The 20,593-nt window shown below is 41.8% G+C and overlaps 1 protein-coding gene across 1 annotated transcript in view; it reads right to left on the bottom strand.

The window, feature by feature from the left end:
* The window catches only part of RALGAPA2 (Ral GTPase activating protein catalytic subunit alpha 2), a 4,189,194-nt gene that overhangs the window by 2,664,857 nt on the left and 1,503,744 nt on the right, over window positions 1–20,593 (bottom strand). The window contains exon 21 of the mRNA XM_044060158.1: window positions 9,304–9,497. Coding sequence (XP_043916093.1) covers window positions 9,304–9,497 — 194 coding nt within the window. The remainder of the gene's footprint in view (window positions 1–9,303; window positions 9,498–20,593) is intronic.

The raw sequence follows: 20,593 nt of genomic DNA on the forward strand, positions 1-20,593 counted from the left end.
AGAAATGGTATGTTTTGAAATAGCCTTTCCCTCTGCCCCTGCAGCAAATGCTACCAGCAGTTGGTCAGATTTTCTTCGAGTTTTAGTCCTGCCCAAGTAGAATCTAAGTTGTCTGTGCACATCTTGTGAATGCAGAATCCGTTCTCCTTTGTTCTGTGGAGTGGGAAAGAAAGTTGGCAAATGAATGGACTGATTAAGAGCCACACTGGATACCACTTTGGGCATGAATGATGGACTGGTCCTGAGTGACACCTTGTCCGCATGAAAGATGATGAAAGGGCCTGTAATTCAGATATCCTTCTAGCTGAAGTGATTGCTAGAAGGAAGGCTGTTTTCCAAGAAATAAATTTTAAGTCTGCAGTAGCAGCTGGCTGGAAAGGAGGAAGAGTGAGTTTCTCCAATACAAAGTTAAGGTCCCAGGCAGGGATTGGAGCTCTCCTGGGTGGTCTCAATTTTTGGCCCCTCTGAGGTACTGCTTGAGCTGAGGATGAAAGAGGGGAGGTACTGTGTTATAATGAGCTGAAATGGCTGAGGCGTGGATTTTAAAGGAGGAAAATGACAGGCCCTTGTGAAGCATCTCAGTTAAGTATTATAAAATCTGAAGTAAACTGGGCGCTGCTGTGCTCATTCCTTGAGACTGATTCCAAGCACAGAATCTCTTCCATTCGTCAGCATAAGATTTTCTAGTACTAGGTTTTCTCACCTCCAAGATGACATACATCACAGGTTTGCTGAGGGATGCTAATGGTGAATTTAAGTAATTAGCCAAGCTGCAAGGTTCGTGCAGAATCTGGTTCTCCTGCTGAGACAGTAAGGAAGGTGTCTGAGGCAGGTGCCATGGAGATATTTGTGACACACTGCGCAGGAGCGGGTACCAGTGTTGGCGTGGCCAGTCTGGAGCAATAAAAATCATTCTTGGTTTGCCCTGTTGACTTTTAACAGAACTTTGCAGAGTAGAGGCAGAGGTGGAAAGGCGTAGACTGATAGGTTTTTCCAGCTGAAGGACAGATCATCCACTTTCCAGGCTTTTTTGTGGCGAGTCCTTGTGCAAAATTTGTCCAACTGGTAGTTCCGGGGGGAGACAAACAGAACTATGTGTGGGCTTCCCCAATTGCTTGTCAACATGTTGAAAATCCATGGCTCCAGTCTCCACTCGTGTGGGTCCATGAGATTTCTGCTTAGTCTGTCTGCCAGTGTATTTAATTTTCCTGGCAGGAATTGAGTTTGTAGGTGCACTTGGTAGCTCAAGGCCATGTTCCACAATGCCATGGCTGGTCTGCAGAGGGGGTAGGAATGTGTACCCCCCTGCTTGTTTATGTACCACATAACCATAGTGTTGTCCGTCTTTACCATTAGTTGTCCTGGAAGAATGTAGTCTTTGAACGCTGTCAGAGCATTCTCTACAGCTAATATTTCTTTTTGATTGATATGTAGGTGCATTTGATTTGGGTTCCATTTGCCCTGAATGCACTTCCTTGCCAGGTGAGCCCCCATGCATAGTCTGATGCGTCTGTAGTTTGGGTTTGGGCAGCAGGGGGTAACGTGAATGGCAGTCCCTTGTTTTGGTGGCAGGCCTCTGCCCACCATAGGAACTCCAGGAGTAAGCAAGGTATGATAGGAATCATTGTTTCCAGGCTGTGACAATGCTGACTCCATAGACTTTTTAAGTACCACTGAAGTTTCCTCATATGCAGTCTTGCATATGGAATTAGAACAATGCAGGAGGCCATGAACCCCAAGGCTTGCAGTATTTGTCTTGCAGATAGCAGGGTTTTTGTGGCCACTTGTTTGAAGTAAGTTACCAAATGAATTTGCTTTTTTGGCATGAGGAAAGCCACCTGGGCAGTTGTATTCAAGCTTGCACCCAGAAATGTAATCTGTTGAAAGGGTACCAGGTGTGATTTCTTTTCATTTATGGTGTACCCTAGACAAGTTAAAACCCTTTTTACAAACGCCAGATGATTTAGCAGTATGGCCTGGTTTTCTGCCTGAATTAGACAATTGTCTAGGTATGGATATATATGAATATTTCTTTGCCTGCAAAATGCAATTACTGGAGCCAGGCACTTTGTGAATACCCTCAGTGCAGCAGACTAGCCAAAGGGCAGTGCAGAGAACAGATAATGCAAGTAGCCTGCTTTGAAGAGTAGGTATCTTCTGCAAGATTCCTTGACTGGGACATGCAGGTAAAGCTTCTTTTAAATCTAGAGTTGCCAGCCAGGCATCTTTGCCTAGCATAGGAAGTAACTGGTGAAGAATCAGCATCTTGAATTTTGAAATGTCCAGAAAGGTGTTTAGAGTAGACAGGTCCAGAATTGGATGTCATGATTTGCCTTTTCTGGGTACCAGGAAAAGCCTGGAATAGAAACCTTGTCCCTTTTCCTCTTCTGGTACCGGTTGAATAGCCCCCATGTTTAAGAGGGAAAGTACTTGTTTCTGAGCTTCTGCCCACTGATTTGGGGGCAGGTATGGCCACCCTTTTCGTGTTGGCAACGTGTGGAAATGAAATCTGTATCATAGGACACTATATTTAAAGCCCATTTGTGCTGGGTTATGAGTTCCCCGTTTTTTGCATGAAAAGCAATCTTCCCCCCAAAGGGGTGGCTAAAGGGTAAGTGCTTGGTAATGTTAAAGGAAAGTCATTAAGACTGTTTACCATAGGGGGTGTCTTGTTATTTCCAGGTTTGGAAGTGGGAGCACCCCACTGCTTAGGACTGAGAGTCCCCTGGGACTGAAACTTGGTGCTATTGGTGTGTCTGGATTTGGCTTGAGAGGATCTGGAAGGAGCTGGAAAGGACCAATTCTTAGTAAGCCAGTGCCTACTAAATTTTGGGGGTTGCACTTGTAAGAAATCTTTTACAGTTTGCATAGATTTAGCTTCATCTTCCATCTTTTTTAAAAAACTTCTTCAGCCTTATTGCCAAACAGGTGGTCCTGATTTAAAGGAGCATCCAACAATTTTGCTTTAACATGATCAGGCAGAGATTGCTCTTTAAGGCAAGCATGCCTTCTAACTACAGACCCAGTAACAGCAGCCTTGCAAGAGGCCTCTAAAGACTCAAAACCACATTGCAAAGTATGTTTTCCAACTTGGTCAGCAGAATGCAATAAATCCTTTAAATCTTTATTTTCCACACAGTCAGAAATCAACATAATTTTCTGTTTAAGCAGTCCAATAATATGCTGTTGGTATTTTAACATATGAAATTGGCAATTTAAAGCCCTGATAGCCAAGGCTGCAGAAGTATAAACCTTTTTACCCCATCTATCTAGCGCCCTGAAGTCTCTTTCAGAAGGGGTAGGATTTTTAGCAGTAGAAGCCTTATTGCCCTTAGGCCCTTGAGAAATGGTTTCAGGATCTGCAACAGGATTTTTGAAAAGGAACTTGTGGGACTCAGGAACCCTGTAGCATCTGTCAGGTTTGGAAGGAGCTCGAGGCAGGGAGTCAGGGGCCATACTGGATTCCAAAAACACATCGACAATGTCTATTACACGAAGTATAACCAAAGGCCTATGCTGAGGTAAAAGAAGAAAATCCCTAAGCCTCTTTTTTGAATCAGAGAATTCCTGACTTTCCCAGCGGAAATGCTCCCTTAAGGTATGCAAAGTTTCATCAAAAGAGAAATCCTCGAGGGGGAAGCAGAGGGAATGGAATCTTCTGCATCAGAATCCTCATAAGTAGGTATGGACAAATCCAGGTCATTAGAAGAGTCAAAAGAAACAGAGTCCTGATCAGAAGATTCATAGTCAAGCTCAGGCCTAGGCCTCTTATAGAAGGGGGGGGGGGGTTGACTACCCCTGATTAGAGTAATTAGATCTTCAGCCATTTTGATCATTTGTTTTTTAGGCACAGGGGCCTGAACATGTGGCCTGGGCATTGTTTTTTTCGACATAGATCGAGATTTAGACCTTAGTATTGAAGGTGGAGTTGGTTTGATATGCAAGTCTGTAGGCCTGAATACACCCTCAGAAGCCGGTGCCTAAACAGCGGCTCCGGACCCATCCAAGGTAGAGACATCCGCGGGTTTCATAGTTGAAGAATTTCGCGACATACCGGACTCCGAATGGGTCTCAGTAGAGGCCTGCGAATCAGAAGTAGCGGGTATCAGGGGCTGCAAAAGTGCCTCATTGAGTACCAGCGAACTGGCGACTGGCTTAGGAGAAGCGTCGTCGGCAGTTTTGGACCTCAATGGCCTGTCTCTGTCTTTATCTTTGCGTTTTTTTTGAAATTCCGGTAGTCAGATGGCTAACCGATGTTATTTCTGGATAATTAAACCGAGAACCGAAATATTTAGAGGCAAAAATGTACCGACGACAGATAGTGCGCTCATTAAATAAAGCACAAAACAGACAGCAAGGTATGTCGTGGTCAGGGCCTAGGCAAAGAATACAGTACAGATGAAAATCTTTATGAGGTATTTGCTTTCCACAAGTAATGCAATTATTAACTTTTACTGACATTGGTAAGGAGCAAGAAAAAGTTTCCCCAACGGGGTACTTAGCTTTAAGTTGAAGACTTCGGTTCTGAAACTCGAAAACGAAAATTTCAGGAGTCGGCCGACCGGCACTTGCAAACTGCTTCTGCTTCGGGCACCGCAAGGCAAGAAAGACTAAGGTAATGTCGTCGGCTGCATGTTTTATACCCCTGACTACCTGATGTCATGGAAGAAGGGACAGCAACCAACGCAGGATCCAAGACTTTGTTAATCAGGCAGACTGAGGGCAACCTGCCAGCAGATTACCCAAATGTGATGACTGCAACAGTGAAACATGAAGAACATCTGAAAATGCCAGGAAGCAACAGAGAAACTTAAAAATTTCTTGAAAAGGGGATGGCTCATAAGCATTCTTGAAATCCAGAGACACCATATAAACCTGAGGAACCAAAAGTGGGAACAAAGTCTGAAGGGGCAACATCTGAAAGGAGGGCACCTTCAGAAAAAGTGTTTAGATGAAAGAGGTTTAGAACTGTTCTACAAGTACCTAGAAACATCCTGGAGTAAACCCCCCTCCCCCTTTAGGACATAGGCACCTCTTGAATATTACCCTGATTCAAAAGCACCTTTGGAAAGAAGGAGAGTTGCTCCTGAGGGGACTGAGAAACACCCATAAAGGGGGGAAAGGATTTCCAACCCATGAAATACCCCTGGAGAATAATGGACAGGACTCAGGAATCTGGAATCCTGAGCAATCTGTAGCCAAACAGGAAAAGAGAGAGAAAGAGAGGTGAAGAAAAAAAGGAAGATGGCTGGGAAGAAAAGGATAGTCAGTCAGCACCTGGTTTATCTGGGAAAGGAGACTTCTGAGGCACTGAAGTCTGAGCAACCTTAGAAGGAAGAGCCCACTTGCCACCCTTTTTGCTCTTAGGAGGAGGAGGGTGAGATTGCCTGCGAACAAAGACTGGCTTATTAGAGTAGAAATTTACGCATAGGAGAAAGAAACACGTTTTATGTTCCTGTAAAGCCTTGCTCTCATCATGAAGGGACTTAAACATAGCAGCAGCAGCTTCACCAAACATGCATTTATCATCATGAGGGGCATCCATCGACTTAGCTTTAATATCATCAGCCCAAGGTTGAAGTTGAAGCAAAGAATACCTCCTCATCACTGACCCAAAAGCAGCAGACCTACAGCATCTGTTGCATCGCAACTACACTTGATGGAATAACGAGCCACCTGGGAGAAAGTCAATAACAGGGAAAGAGCATGAGTTTTACCCTCAGAGTCTGGAAGATCAGAAATAAACTGACAATCCTGGGATAAGAGAACCAACAAGTACCTGCACATACAGGTCTGATAATTAACAGCCCTAAAAGCCAAGGTAGCAGAAGTGTAAACCTTCTTGCCTAGCCTTTTCGTGGTCTTAATGTCTTACTATCTTTATCAGAGGGCAGTAACTTGGGAGAAGGAAGCAATTGAGAGAACTTGTCAGAAGATACAGACATCACGAGGGGTCAGCAGAGGGACACTTGTACAAAAATTTGCAGTCCTGAGGCACCCTACAAAATCTATCAGGTTTCTTGGAACCAGGGGGCTGATAGTCTGAAGCTTAGAAGCACTGGAAAATACATCCAAAAAGGTAGCCAAAACAGGAGGAACAGCAGAAGGTTTAGGAGAATCCATCTGCGGCAGCTGATATCATCTTTTATGTACCTCAGACACCTGAGCACAGTTTCATTTAAAGAACTCCAACATCATGTCTCCAAAAGAAATCTCTTCAAAGGGAGTATCAGAACTGCTAGATTCCTCTTCCTCTGATCCATAGTCCACAGGAGAAGGAATCTGAGAAGAGTAAGCAAGGGATTCTTCATCAGAATACAGCTCCTCCTCAGAGGAATAATGTTCCCTGGGTCTTTTCAGGGGCGCAGAGGACCGGGGGAGGGACAGAAACTGCCTGAGGAGGTATCATTGCCATCAAAGCACTACACAAATCCTAAGCGAAGGCCCGCCATTCACTCCGTGGATCCTTAGGAGCAGGAGAAATACTTATTTATTATTAATTTTACATTTGTTTACCAGAAAAGTCTGACTGGGCATGGATCCCATTTTCAGCAGAGGCCCTGGGAAAAAAGCTCCTCAAAGATTAGTATAGCAAATACAGTAAATACAATACACGTTAATAAAGTACAGTGCAAAGTCAAAAGTTAATAAAGTACAGTTTCAGGGCCAAGAAAGGAGCAAAAAGTAAATATACTATAAGGAGCGCAGTGTGTTACAATAAATAATACAGCTGAAAGGACATTTTGATCAGTCATTTGGTTACATTCATCAGTGGCTAGTACAATAAACACACATTTGAATACAGAAAAGAGTTGTTGCAAGCTTTCATAGAAGGTTAAGATATGATAAGATCATACCTTAAATAATAAATATGTTTAGTCTTTTGCTTTTTCTTCAATGGGACATCTGCCTTATAAAATATGGAAGGCTCTGACCTAGGACAGCATTCAGTGATGGCAGTAGGGACAACGTCTCCTCTGACTAACATTTCACCCCTAGGCTCCTGAGAAATAATCAGCCATGGTTCCCCCTGAACAACTGAAATGGACATCTGCAATGCCTCCACAGACGTGCTTAAAGTTGGATCCTCGCTGGCCTCCAACCCAGTCATAGTAGAGGAATCCAACGACAAAGCCGGGCAAACCTTTGGAAATTCACTCGCCTCAGGAGAGACATCCAGTGGAGGCTGAACAGCATTAAATTCCAGCCTAGGCTTCTTGGCCATCTTCTTCACTGACACCTGTTCCTCGGAGTGGGAAGTACCCTCCATCGTATCTTTCGCAAGAAGCTTAAAACACTGATTTTCAATATAAAGCACCAAAGAAGATAGTCTACTACAAAGGGTTTTAGGTATAAAAGCCTAACAAATGGAAAAGGATGCATAGTCATGAGAGGCACCTAAGCAAAAAAAAAAAAAAAAAAAAAAGACACTGGTTGTGGTGGTCTTTATGGGGAATATGTCTCCCACACTGGCATTTAACATTCCTGGATGACATGAAACCCTACAAGCAGCAATAAAAAAGTATAAGTAAAAAAGAATCTCAAAAGGGCAGTTATCTGTAAAGGTTTGGTGAACTAGCAATGGAATGGGCATTCAGACTGCTGGCAAAGAAGGTCTGACAATGTAAGTCCAGATGCCACCTTTATGCCCTACACTAGACAAGGAGCATACATATGACATACGGTGTACCTTAAAGCAACCTAAAGGCTTTGGTAGGGTCGCCATTGGCAGAGGATCCCTAATGTAATAAATACTGCAACAGTGAAATGGAAGGACATCATTTAATGCAGGAAAAGAGGGGAAGACAAAATTCAATGTAAAGAGGATGACAGAACTACAGGGCCAAACGATGCAAGAAAAAAATAAACAGCACTCAATGGACTATTCATAAAAAAGAAATTAATAATTAATCAAAACTGACATGTTTGCCTGTGTGATGACCTGCAATGTCTGCACAGCACTCTAATGCCTGTTCTTTAATGCAAGCCATAAAGAATTTGCAATGTTTCAGTTTAGATTCCAGTCTCACTGTCCACCAAGTTTGTTAGATTTAACTTCATGTTTTGTTTTTGTATGGTTACCATTAACTACTGCTTCAGCACTGACCTTTTTATTATTTTATTTTTTTCAGACTGGTTGTTTTGGCTCAGACTGTTGGAATGCTACTTGCAGGGACTGGTCTTTATTTTTACTCCTGTCTGGGTCTGGATTATGGACCTGAGACATACATTTACAGTTTGGTTACTTTCTTGTGCATATATTACTTTTCTATTTTACTTTTTGTATGCTTCTCCTTTAGGACTGGTTATGTTTATTTTTTGCCAACTGGCTTACCTGATTTGCACGGTGTCCCCTGCAGTTGGGGTACATGGTGACTTACTTTTGCTAACTTAAGCATGTGGTCTTCTTGTATCACTGAAAAAATATATCTCAATAGGTACAATGCTCAAGGATGACCTTGTTTTTCAGACCTTTTATAGTGACCCATCTCCGTGGGGCAGTAAGGTGGCTTTTGTTTACCTCAGGTTTGCTTATACTGGTAAGTTAGCCTATCATGTATTACTCTCCATTTTGGCTCATTACTGTGCATAAGTCTGCCAATCATGAATTACGATCCTTTGTTTTCATTAAGTATATATCCAGTTTTCAAGGGTAAAGCTGTTAATGAAAAGCTGATCTGATGAAGTACAGTTGGTGGATGAAAGGGCTCATTATAAATAAGAGCTGAGTTATTCCTGTAATTAAGTATGCTCAAGTTTATTTTTTCAGTACTTTTATAGAAGAGGAATTAACACCTAAAGTTTAGGACCATGTTTATTAGTGCTTAGAATTCTAATTTTAAGAGCTTTTATTTTTCATTTTTCTCAATAAAGAAGGGAAGGCAGTCCTGCAATCACTTCTGTGATCAAACAGTTCTCCATTTAATGAATACCCAATACCCTCACAGAATTTTTTACTCTTGTTGTTTTAATAATTTATGTAAACCACTAAGCAAAGCAAGTATATAAAGGCATACTAGTAAAATACATTACCATTAAAAATTAAAAAAATATTGTTTCAAATTATCAAATATTCATTTAAAGATGTCTGAATTTCATTCAGGTTTACTTCTCCAGTGCAAAGCCTTTAAGTGCTGTTACTTTCATGCAACTATCTTGCTCTCTGTGTTTCATTTGTAAATCACCCAGTTCATGTGTATCATTTCCAACCACTCCTTGGTATTCTGGAGTGAAATGTGCAGTACTAGGTATTTTCAGACTACATTACAAAAACTACAGATGTAATACTGGGAAAAAGACTACCTTTGCCAATTTATGCCATAGCTCATGAAGATACCCAAATAATTTGGCATGGATTTTTGGGCACGAAATATTGTTCACATCTCCCAAGATTCCTAGAATTCTCCTCCATAGCACTGCTGCTGAATCCTGGTGCCAGCCAGTAAGACCCCCTCCGGCAATGATGCTGCAATCATCAGTAAGGCACTCGCTGCTGTCTGTGGAAAACAATGACATAATTTGATCCTTTGTCAGCTGCATTAGAAAGATTATTTAAATCAAGAATAGAAAATGGTTAAAATGTAAATATTTTTCTTTAACAAGGCTCCTAAACTAAAAATTTGCAAGACTTTGTTTTGCTGCTAAAAATGGGTCATGCACACAACCACATATATGCAAAAAGAGGACAATGTATTTGCAAAAGTATCAACATCTGTATTAACAGCAGGAGGTCAGAAAAGGGCCACTTTAAAATATTTTTTTTGTTTCCACCACTGACTATAAGCTATCATCTCCCTTTTCCTGAGCAGCACATTCATTCCTCTTTGGACAACAGTCGACTGCAGCATCCATCATTCACGGCACTCATTTGGTAATCATCTAACTCTTCCTCTGAATAGGATATGTGCAACCCACATCACTGTGTTGGGGGTTCATCTCCTGTCTGCAAGTGAATATTTATATACATCTGTGATGAAGGCTACAGCGAAACAGCTTAGTAAGCCTTATGTATTCCTCAGGGTTGCTTCTGTGTCTTGCACCTATCCCCATGGAATAAAGCATTGTGTAACCCAGACTGACCCTCACTCCCAATATTAGATCAATCACGCACCTGAGCAGATAATCAAACTCAGATAACCAAAATTCTGAACTTTCTCTCTCTATGCTAGTGGTGCTGGCAGGTGTTCAGTGAACTTGATAATGAGAACACCATCAAATTATTATCTGGCTACTTACTCACCATGGTGATAGTGGTAGCAGCAGGCAGAAAGCTTCAAAACTTGTTGATAACCACTGCCAACTACTACCTTTTACTCGACTACTACTTGGGTCAACCAATTATAACCCAAGCATGAAACAAAATGTGATGTCTAACATTCTGTATCCCCTCCCTCCCTCCAAATCACTGCTTACTAGCCTCTGTTATGCGAACACTGCTTTGGGTTCACATAAACCCTTGTATTAAGATGATGAATCTTTTATACCTGGACACAAACAAATATTTCTATTTGGTATCATCAATACGTTCTTAGCAAATATTTAAAGGCACTTTATATCTTAGCAAGTTAAATTTGTACAGACATACATTTCCATAACTTAACCTCCTTTCAGTCAAAAAAAGAAAAAAAAATTCTACTATTAGTAAATTTGGGATGAATAGGTATTAAAAGGCTGCATTTTAGTGAATGCTAAATGCAAACATATGCTCAGAATTCAATAGCTTGTTAATCCGGTGCTACCTCCCAGACAACCTAAGGTCAGCTAACCCATTTCTTAAACTGAACTGTTTCCACTTTAGCCCCTCTGCTACTTTCTATATTTATAGCCAAACTCCAATCTGATCATCTTCAGATAACCTCTAATCCTTTACGCACATGACATGGTCATCTATAGGTCAAACAAATCCCTCTCTATAACACAAACTCAATACCAAGATGGCCTACAAACCCTCAACCTCTGGCAAACAGACCAGAAACATCAACTCAATACCTCAAAAATAAAAGCAATGCTATTTGAAATCAACTGAAAAATAGTTAAGGGAACCAACTTCCTTAATATTAAGGATGTTAACAATACCACCATAAAAACTACCACACCCTTCAAATACTGTGGCATTTGGCTAGACCAATCTCAACTTTAAACTACACATTCAAAACAAACACAAAAAGATCACACATTACTGTTCTGGGTGAACAAGCAATTTCCCCTCTTCTGTCAAAGCCAGCCAAAGCTGCCTTAGGTAAAGGAATACTCTTATCTACACGCAAACATGGACTAGTCATTATAGCTTTAACCGCAAAGAAAATACCACCAGTTTACAAACCACCTCCAATAAAATCTGCCAGTTCATTACCGATTCCTCCAAAATAATGACCACCACTGCCTAACTCTCGCCAAAGTTAAATGGCTCCCAGTACATTTGACAGCCTATCTCTTACTAGGATACCCAACAAAACCCTTTCTCCTGTGTCACTGCCCCCTCACACTCAAACTTTTCATCAAAACTCCCATATATAATCTCAGGAGCATCTCTCAATCTCAACCCACCATACTAATTCCAAAAATTAAACTTTATTGCACTGACCATGCATTCTCCATCGTAGCACCTAAACTACGGGACTCCATTCCTCTCTCAATCTGAGGCATCCAAAAGTACTCAGACTGCAGACAACAGCTCCAGGAACACCTCTTCACCCAAATAAAGTGCAGCTGCACTCACTCAGGTCACACTACATGAACCCTGCAGCTCTCTTACACCCCTTTATCACGGTCATCCTTTCTTGTCGCATTTTGTTATCCTCTTTCTTACTGCCTCTCTTTGCACCTCTCACATTACTCCTTTTTACTCCCCTTATCTCTGCATGCCTCTCTACTGTTTATCAGTCTTCTCCCCATGGTATGCTTTCCTACAACTATTCTCACTTGCCTCTTCTAATATCTGCATACCTCTCTATATAATATGTTGCTATCCCTGTAGCACAAGCCATCCCAGTCATTATGGCTACATTTTACCCAAAAAGCTGTAAGCATAATTCCATTTTCCATCCATGTTTTGACACTGTAATCTGCTTCATGTATTAAATATTGTAGCATATTATTCCATCTGTAAATATGTATATGTTTTTTAGCATGTCAATTTGTTCATTTCTTATGTGATCCTATTCACCTGGTATGTGCCTCCAAATGGTCCATTGATATCAGTGCATTACCCCGTAAACAAATATAAATAAACAAATAAAATAAAATCAGCAGCAATTTGGAGATTTCACCTTTAGCATTTATCAAAATACAAATTAAACCACTGCAAAACCCAAAAATGAATGCCGACACCATTTCTCTTCTAATTCACACTGCAATGGATGCAGTGTCACCTAACCATGAAGACTTTCCCAAAACCATGCAAATCTAGATGACTAAATTACTGTATCCTATATCTTATATCTTATAAATTCTGCAGTGATGAACTGAATGTCTCCCTTGCACTTACAAATGTACTACATGTGGAAGACAAACCCATGCAGAAATATACCATATATTCTGAACTCTTTCACACTTATGAGCCTAAGGCAAATACTCTGTAAATGATAGCACTGTTGTCGAAATAAAACAATGTTTATTAGATAATTAAAAGTCTCTCTCACCTCACCTCTACAGCCTTTAAGGAGACAATTCTATTTTTCATCAATACTTATATAACAAATTACCATCACTAATTATGTAGTGCATACAGAACCCAGATTACACTAAAAAATGGACAAATTACATTGTGGTTCAGTGTTGCTACAGTGAGAGACCAGACCCAACAATAGTCAGATTAGTGCTTAACAACTGTTAAGCACCTCCTACACATTTTTAAGGTCTGGTCTGCACTAAAAACAAGCAGCGCTGACCAATAAACAGCAGCAATAGGTAGAAACGGCTTTGCTTCTAATCCCACTTCTACCTGCTAAACTACACAGGGCATTTTGATTTAAACAGCTTCCTTATATGGGGAATACACAAGAATGTCAACCACTCCCCCACTGCTTTACCAGCTTTCAAAGTCGGCACAACACATTTAATTTTTCCTTTAAATTTAAATTTAACAAATTTGTGGTACATGGAGAAGATAAATCTCCATGCACTGCAGAGAATTATGATCGGATCTCCAATTGTAACTATATATTTTGCCTTCTCAACATGGATGTCAAGATTCACCTCTCAAGCTTCATTCGAGGTGAATTTCTTGGCATCCATGTCTCGAACACATAAGTGATTTACAACTGGCAACCCAATCATAATCCTCTATATTCTTCTTCTTATTTATTTAAAGAAACAATGCTCAAATATATGTCACAACAAAGCCTGCCAGTTAATTTCTACATTCAGTTACAATAGTGGCTATATCTGATATTTGATTATAAAACAACTTTTAACTAAACCCCACTGTTTTAATTAATTTCTAAGGTGTAGTAAAGACAATTACCTGAACATCTGAAATTCCTTTAAAGTTCTCTTGGCAATAAAAAACAAATATCATTGCTTCCTTAAAAGTGATATTCCTCTTTCACATTAAACAAAGTTCACCCTCATCCATATTCAAACAGAACTTGGATCTATGGATGGGAACCAGAAAATATACCCCAGGACTGCCACTGTACTACTAATAAATACAGGCAGCTCCTAAATGTTTTATCCCATGCATGGACTCCCTCAAATTATCTATGTTCTAATTTCAGTTATTCTCATTAGGGGTAATATATAATTATTGATTATGGGATGGGTAAAGCCAATATCTAACCAAATGGGATAGGTTAATTAGAGCACAAAATGAAAAACTGGCTAGGCTTAAAGTGGCCCACAAGGGCAGCTAGCCTAAAACGTACTTATGAACTTATAACAGAATTGTAAAAACTACAACACCCACCACTACATCTCACTATATACCATCTACTCTTCCGATTCTCTGCTGCAGCTGCCTGCTCTTAGCACATCTCACACCTTGCTTAACCAAAAGTACAGTTTTGTACCTACCATAAATGTAGATGTTCGAGTGTTCACACTGCTGCAGTCATCACACTTGGGTTATCCTGCCGTCAGGCGGTCCCGCAGTCGGCCAGAGTTCCAAGGTCTTGGTCCGGCGTCGGTTGCTGTCGCTTCTTCTCGGATGTCAGTGCGCCAGGGGTATATAAGATGCATCCGACGCCATTTTCTTCAGTTTTTCTTGACTCAGATGTCAGGTGCCCCCAATAGGTAGGCAATATATATTGCTAAATAAAAAATATACATATAAAAATAAAACAATACCTTCAGATACAAGCAAATACACCACAGAGGTTGTATAGGATAGAAAGGTATAGATAAGTCCAGCTAGTTCAGAGGGGATGGAGGGAGGGTAACCTGGACTGCAGCAGTGTGAACACTCGAACATCTATATTTATGGTAGGTACAAAACTGTACTATGTTCATTGTGTTACACTGCTGCAGTCATCACACTTGGGTTGAATCCCAAAGCTAAGGATGGGTGGTGGAACTAAACAGGGTTTGGAGAGGCTAGTAGGCCCTGCAGAACTGCAGTGGCAAAGCCAGCTCTGGTTTTAGAGTATAGAGGTAAGTGATGGTGTTTGGTGAAGGTGTGCACTGAACTCCAAGTTGCAGCCTCCAAAATATCCTTGGTTGGTACCCCTCTGAGGAAGGTTGGTGATGCTGCTGTAGCCCTGGTGGAATGGGGCCTGATGTTACCAGGCACAGATTTCCCATGATGTGTGTAGCAGAAACGGATACAAAGTCCTATCCATTTTGAAATGGTCTGTTTTGAGATGGCTTTTCCTTGTGATCCTGCAGCATAGGATACAAAGAGCTGGTCAGATTTTCTGAAAGCCTTAGTTTTATCCAAGTAGTAACGTAATTGCCTGTGAATGTCCAAAGAGTGTAGGAGCCTTTCCCCTTTGTTCTGGGGGTTTGGATAAAAGGTGGGCAAATGAATAGTTTGGTTTAGGGCCACACTGGATACCACCTTTGGCATAAAGAAAGGGTTAGTTCGTAAAGAGACTCTGTCTTGATGAAAAATGATGAAAGGCTCCACTGCCATTAGGGCCTGTAGTTCTGAGACTCTTCATGCTGAAGTTATTGCTAGCAGCAGAGCAGTTTTCCATGATAGGAACTGTAGATCAGCTGTGAAGGCTGGTTCAAAGGGCAGTAGTATAAGCTTTTCCAAAACAAAGTTGAGATCCCAAGTTGGTGTTGGTGCTCTCCGGAGCGGTCTTATGTTCTTATCCCCTCTGAGGAACAGTCTTAGCAATGGATGTGAAAATATAGGAGGATCCGTGTTGTATTGAGCTGAAATAGCGAGGCGTGGATCTTAATAGATGAGAAGGAAAGTCCTTTGTGCAACATCTCAGTTAAATATTGAAGAATCTGAGGAATATTTGGGACAAGGGGATTTTGGCCTTTAGCCTGGTTCCAGGCGCAGAATCTTTTCCATTTGTCTGAATAGACTTTCCTGGTGCTGGACCTCCTGGCTTCCAGAATGACGTCCATCACAGCTTTAGAGAGAAGTGTTGACTGGTTGTTTAAGCAATTTGCCATGCAGCCAGATTTAAAGTCTTGAGCTGGCTGTGTAGAATCTGATTGTTTTGCTGAGTGAGCAGGTGAGGAATTGTAGGTAAAATCCACGGTGGGCCTTGAGCCATGTTCCTTAGTATTGGATACCAGTGTTGGCGTGGCCAGTCTGGAGCAATGAGTATCATTTGTGGCCTCTCTAATCTGGCTTTCAGCAGCACCTTTGCCAGAAGAGGCAGTGGAGGAAAGGCATACACTGTCAATGTTTTCCAACTGAATGAGAGGGCGTCCACTCTTCAAGCTAGTGTATGGTATGTCCTTGTGCAGAATTTCCGTAGTTGGTAGTTTTGGAGGGAAGCAAACAGATCTATGTCTGGGCTCCCCCATTTTTGAGTTATCATTGCGAACACTTGTGGCTCTAGTTTCCACTCGTGAGGATCTATGTTGTTTCTGCTTAGATCATCTGCCAATGTGTTTTTCTTTCCTGGCAGGAATTGTGCTTGTAGTTGAACTTGGTAGGTCAGTGCTGTGTTCCACAAGGTCATTGCTTGTCTGCATAGGGGGTAGCAGTGTGTGCCCCCTTGCTTGTTTATGTACCACATCACTGTGGTGTTGTCAGTCTTTATTAGGAGTTGTCCTGAATGTAGGAGGTCCTTGAAAGCTGTTAGGGCATTTTGTACAGCTAGCATCTTTTTTTGATTGATATGTAGATGCCTTTGGTCTGCAGACCATTTGCCCTGAATACACTGTCCTGCCATGTGTGCTCCCCAGGCATAATCCGATGCATCTGTTGTTATAGTTTGCCTGGCTGTAGGTAAGGTAAAAGGCTGACCCTTGTTGAGGTGACATGCCTGAGCCCACCATAGAAACTCCTGTTGAAGGCAGGGGATGAGTGGAATTATTGTTTCCAAGCTGTGGCTGTGTTGAGTCCATATGCTTTTCAGATACCACTGTAATTTCCACATATACAGTTTTGCAAATGGTATTAGTAGTATGCAAGATGCCATGAATCCCAAGGCCTGCAGAATTTTTCTTGCAGGAAGTTGGGTCTTTGTTGCCATCAATTTGAAGTATTGAGTCAGTTGTCCTTGCTTGTCTGGCATGAGATAAGCCATCTGGGCCGTTGTATTTAAGCTGGCACCCAGGAATATTATGTCTTGTGAGGGCACTAGTTTTGACTTCTTTTCGTTTACTGTGTACCCTAGGCAACTTAGTAGGTTTTTGACAAACGCCAGATGCTTTAATAGAATGTCCTTTCCTTCTGCTTGAATAAGGTAGTCGTCCAGGTATGGATATATTTGAATCCCTCTTTGTCTGCAGTATGCAATTACTGGTGCCAGGCATTTTGTGAAGACCCTGGGCGCAGTAGATAAGCCAAAGGGCAGTGCAGAGAATTGGTAATGGGTTGGACCTGCTATAAATCGGAGGTATCTTCTGCAATTTTGTCTGATAGGGACATGCAGGTATGCCTCCTTGAGGTCCAACATTACTAGCCAAGCCTTCTTGCCCAGCATGGGAAGAAGTTGCTGTAGTGTTAGCATCTTGAATTTGGGTACTTCCAGGTATGTGTTTAGAATTGAGAGGTCCAGAATGGGTCTCCAGGCTTTGTCTTTTCGGGAAACTAGAAACAGTCTTGAGTAAAATCCTTGTCCTTGCTCGTGTGTAGGAACCTGTTGAATGGCTCTCATGTCCGTGAGAGCTGAAATTTGCTTTTGAGCCTCTGCCCACTGATTTGGTGGCAGGTTTGGCATTCCTTTTATCCTTGGCAAAGTGTGAAAGTGGAATCTGTATCCTTGAGATACAATATTTAGGACCCATTTGTCTTTTGTGATGATGTGACAATCATCTGCAAAAAGTGCTAGTCCCCTCCCCCCCCAAGGGAGCTGCCAAGAGGGTTTTGCTTGGTAGTCTGAGGGGTAAGTCATTGTGTTTGTCTTCTGGTAGTTTGAGACCTGTCTTCTCCTTTTTGGGTTGTGGCACCCCATTGGCGAGGCTGGTAAGAGCCTTGTGACAGGCCTCTGCCTCTTGGGCATCTGTATCTGCCCCTCTGTGGTCTGGCAGAAGCTGGAAAGGACCAGTTTTTGGTTGGCCAATTTCTGCTGAAACGAGGGGGTTGAACCTGTAAAAAATCCTTGACCGTCTGCATAGATTTTGCCTTTTCCTCCATTTTCTTTAAAACTTCTTCTGCTTTTACACCAAATAAAACATCCTGCTGTAAAGGTGCATCCAATAACTTTGCTTTAACATGATCAGGTAAAGTTTGTTCTTTTAACCAAGCATGCCTACGTATGACAGACCCTGTCACTGCTGCTCTACAAGAAGCTTCCAATGAATCAAATCCACATCACAAAGTATGTTTTCCCACTTGTAGTGAGTAGCTGAGGTATAAACTTTCTTTCCCCATCTGTCTAGTGCTCTAGAATCCCTTTCAGAGGGCACAGAATTTTAGCAATAGAGGCCTTAACCCCTTTGGGACCCTGGGAAATGGTTTCTGGGTCAGCAACAGGGCTTTTATACAGGAATTTGTGTGAGTCAGGGACTCTGTAGTATCTTGGTTGGCTGGTGCAGGAGGTAGTGAATCTGGGTTAAGGCTAGATTCTGAATAAACATCATCCACAATGTCTAACACAGGTGGAATAGCAAGTGGTCTGTGTTGGGGTAGTAAAAGGAACTCTTGGAGCCTTTTCTTAGAATCAGAGTAATCCTGGCCTTCCCAGTGGAAATGTTCCCTCATAGTATGTAATGTTTCCCCAAAAGAGTAGTCTTCTGGGGGAGATGCAGAAGGGATAGACTCTTCAGCATCAGTGTCTTCATAAGGGGGAAAGGAATATTCCTGTTCCTCAGAAGAGTCTGAGGAAATTGAAACCTGGTCAGAGGAAGCATAGTCTTCCTGCTTTGGCCTTTTATCAGGAGGGGGATGGGAACCCCTGATTAGGGTAATTAAGTCTTCAGCCATCTTAAGCATCTGTTTCTTAGGCATGGGGCCTTGTACTTGAAACTGCTGTACAGTCTTTTTTGTTTTTAAAGGAGTTTTCAGCTTTGCATAGGAGGATTTAATAGTGAGTGTAGTCAGTCTGAAAAACCTTCTGCAACTGAAGGCGTTTCAACTGCACCAGAATCTCCTTCAGACATGGAGTGGGAAGGGCCTAAAGGTAAAGGTTGTGGAGGCCTAGCAATCTCCGCTTGTGAATCAGATGTCGCCTGGGGTTCTCAATCAGCGGTCGTCAGGGGCTGCGTAGGCACCTCACTGAAAACCGGAGAACCGGTGACTGGCCTAGCAGAGGCCTCGGAGTCTGGTTTGGATCTTGGCTGCCTGTCCTTATCTTTGCGTTTTTTATGCATTCCGGTCGTCGGTTGCTCCGACGGCATAATTAAATTTCCTACCAAAATAATGTCGGGCAAAATCAAACCGACGTTTAATAGTTCGTTTATTAAACCTAGCACAAAACCGACAACCTGTGACGTCGTGGTCTGGGCCTAGGCAAGGAATACAATAAGAATGAAAGTCCTTATGAGGTATTTGCTTCCCACAAGAAATGCAATTGTTAACTTTTTCTGACATCGGACTGAGGCAAGAAAAGGTTCCCCAATGGGGTACTTAGCTTTATTGAAGACTTCGGTCTGAAATTAGATTTGAAAATCTCAGGAGTCGGCCAAACGGCACTTGCGAACTGCTTCTGCTTCGGGCACTGCGCGGCAAGAAAGACTGAAGAAAATGGCATCGGATGCATCTTATATACCCCTGGCGCACTGACGTCAGGGAAGAAGCGACAGCAACCGACGCTGGACCAAGTCTTTGGAACTCTGGCCGACTGCGGGACCGCCTGACGGCAAGATAACCCAAGTGTGTTGACTGCAGCAGTGTAACACGATGAACATCACTAATTTTCTTCCTCCTTGACTAACCCCAGTTCTGTCACCTCTACCTTTTCTTCAACCTTGATCATTCCTTCTTCCACTGCCAATGACCTTAGTCTATTTTAACATATTAATGTACTTTCTATGAAAAGTACCACACACCTCAGGTTATGTTTCCATTTGCTTTGGCTAGTGTGCGAAATATCATACAATTTTATCTTCTACGTCTGAAAATATGTTTATTTGCTAGTGTGCTCCTTTGTCACACCTGAGCTGTGCCCGAAAATTAGTTCATTTAGATCAGTGCTCTACCCAAGTTAACAAGTAAAATATTTTCTTCTGTTGAGCAGAAGGATAAAGCCTCAGCTAAAGCCCGTACAACATGAATTTAACTAGTGTCTAAGGTGGCTGACAGCTCAGGAAGTGAGGATGAGTATGCCATGCTGGAATGGGGGAGGGATAGTGGCTCCCACCTGGCTCATGCTGCTGCTTTAATGACATGGCCTAAGCTAAAAATCAGATGCCCATAATGACCCCAAGAGCTGATGTGGGAAAGACTTGGTATGGCTACCTAAGTACGCAACAACAGGCCTGGTCATGGCACATATGGGGGAACAGGCAGCCTCTACAGTAAAACAAATGATCACGTCAGCCCCAAGAGTTGAGTTAGCCTATAAAATGAAAATGTTCTGACTGTTAGGATGCTGGCAAGAACCCAAAGCAACTTCATGCATACCTCTTCAACCTGGAGACATCAAAAATCTGGACAAAGACCCATGAAAAGTAGGTACAACTGGCCAAAAATCTGGACACTAATCAACATAAATTTTGCATGTATAATAAAGTAACTCTGCTAATCTCTGATGGAATTGTGAGATACCAACATTCCCCAATTTAACATTAACTCTGAAAATATACATTCACACAGAAACACCAGTTAAAGTCCATTTTCAGTATTAACAAAACATCTTAAGTAGTAAGGAATAGGCATGTAAAACAATATGCATTCTACTTTCTGCCCTATGACACTTCTAGCATGTACACACTGACATCATGTTAGCTGCACTCTTACTTAAATTCACTAAGTAAAATACATTAATTACTGTAACATCACATATAAAAGAACCACTCTATTATTCTTAATAAGAAACTAAAGTTGGTCATAACAGCCACTGTTACTGTCAATATCTGGGTA

The sequence above is a fragment of the Protopterus annectens genome, chromosome 1.part2 (assembly GCF_019279795.1).
Source record: "Protopterus annectens isolate FY-2018-M chromosome 1.part2, PAN1.0, whole genome shotgun sequence".
Lineage (NCBI taxonomy): Eukaryota > Metazoa > Chordata > Ceratodontiformes > Protopteridae > Protopterus > Protopterus annectens.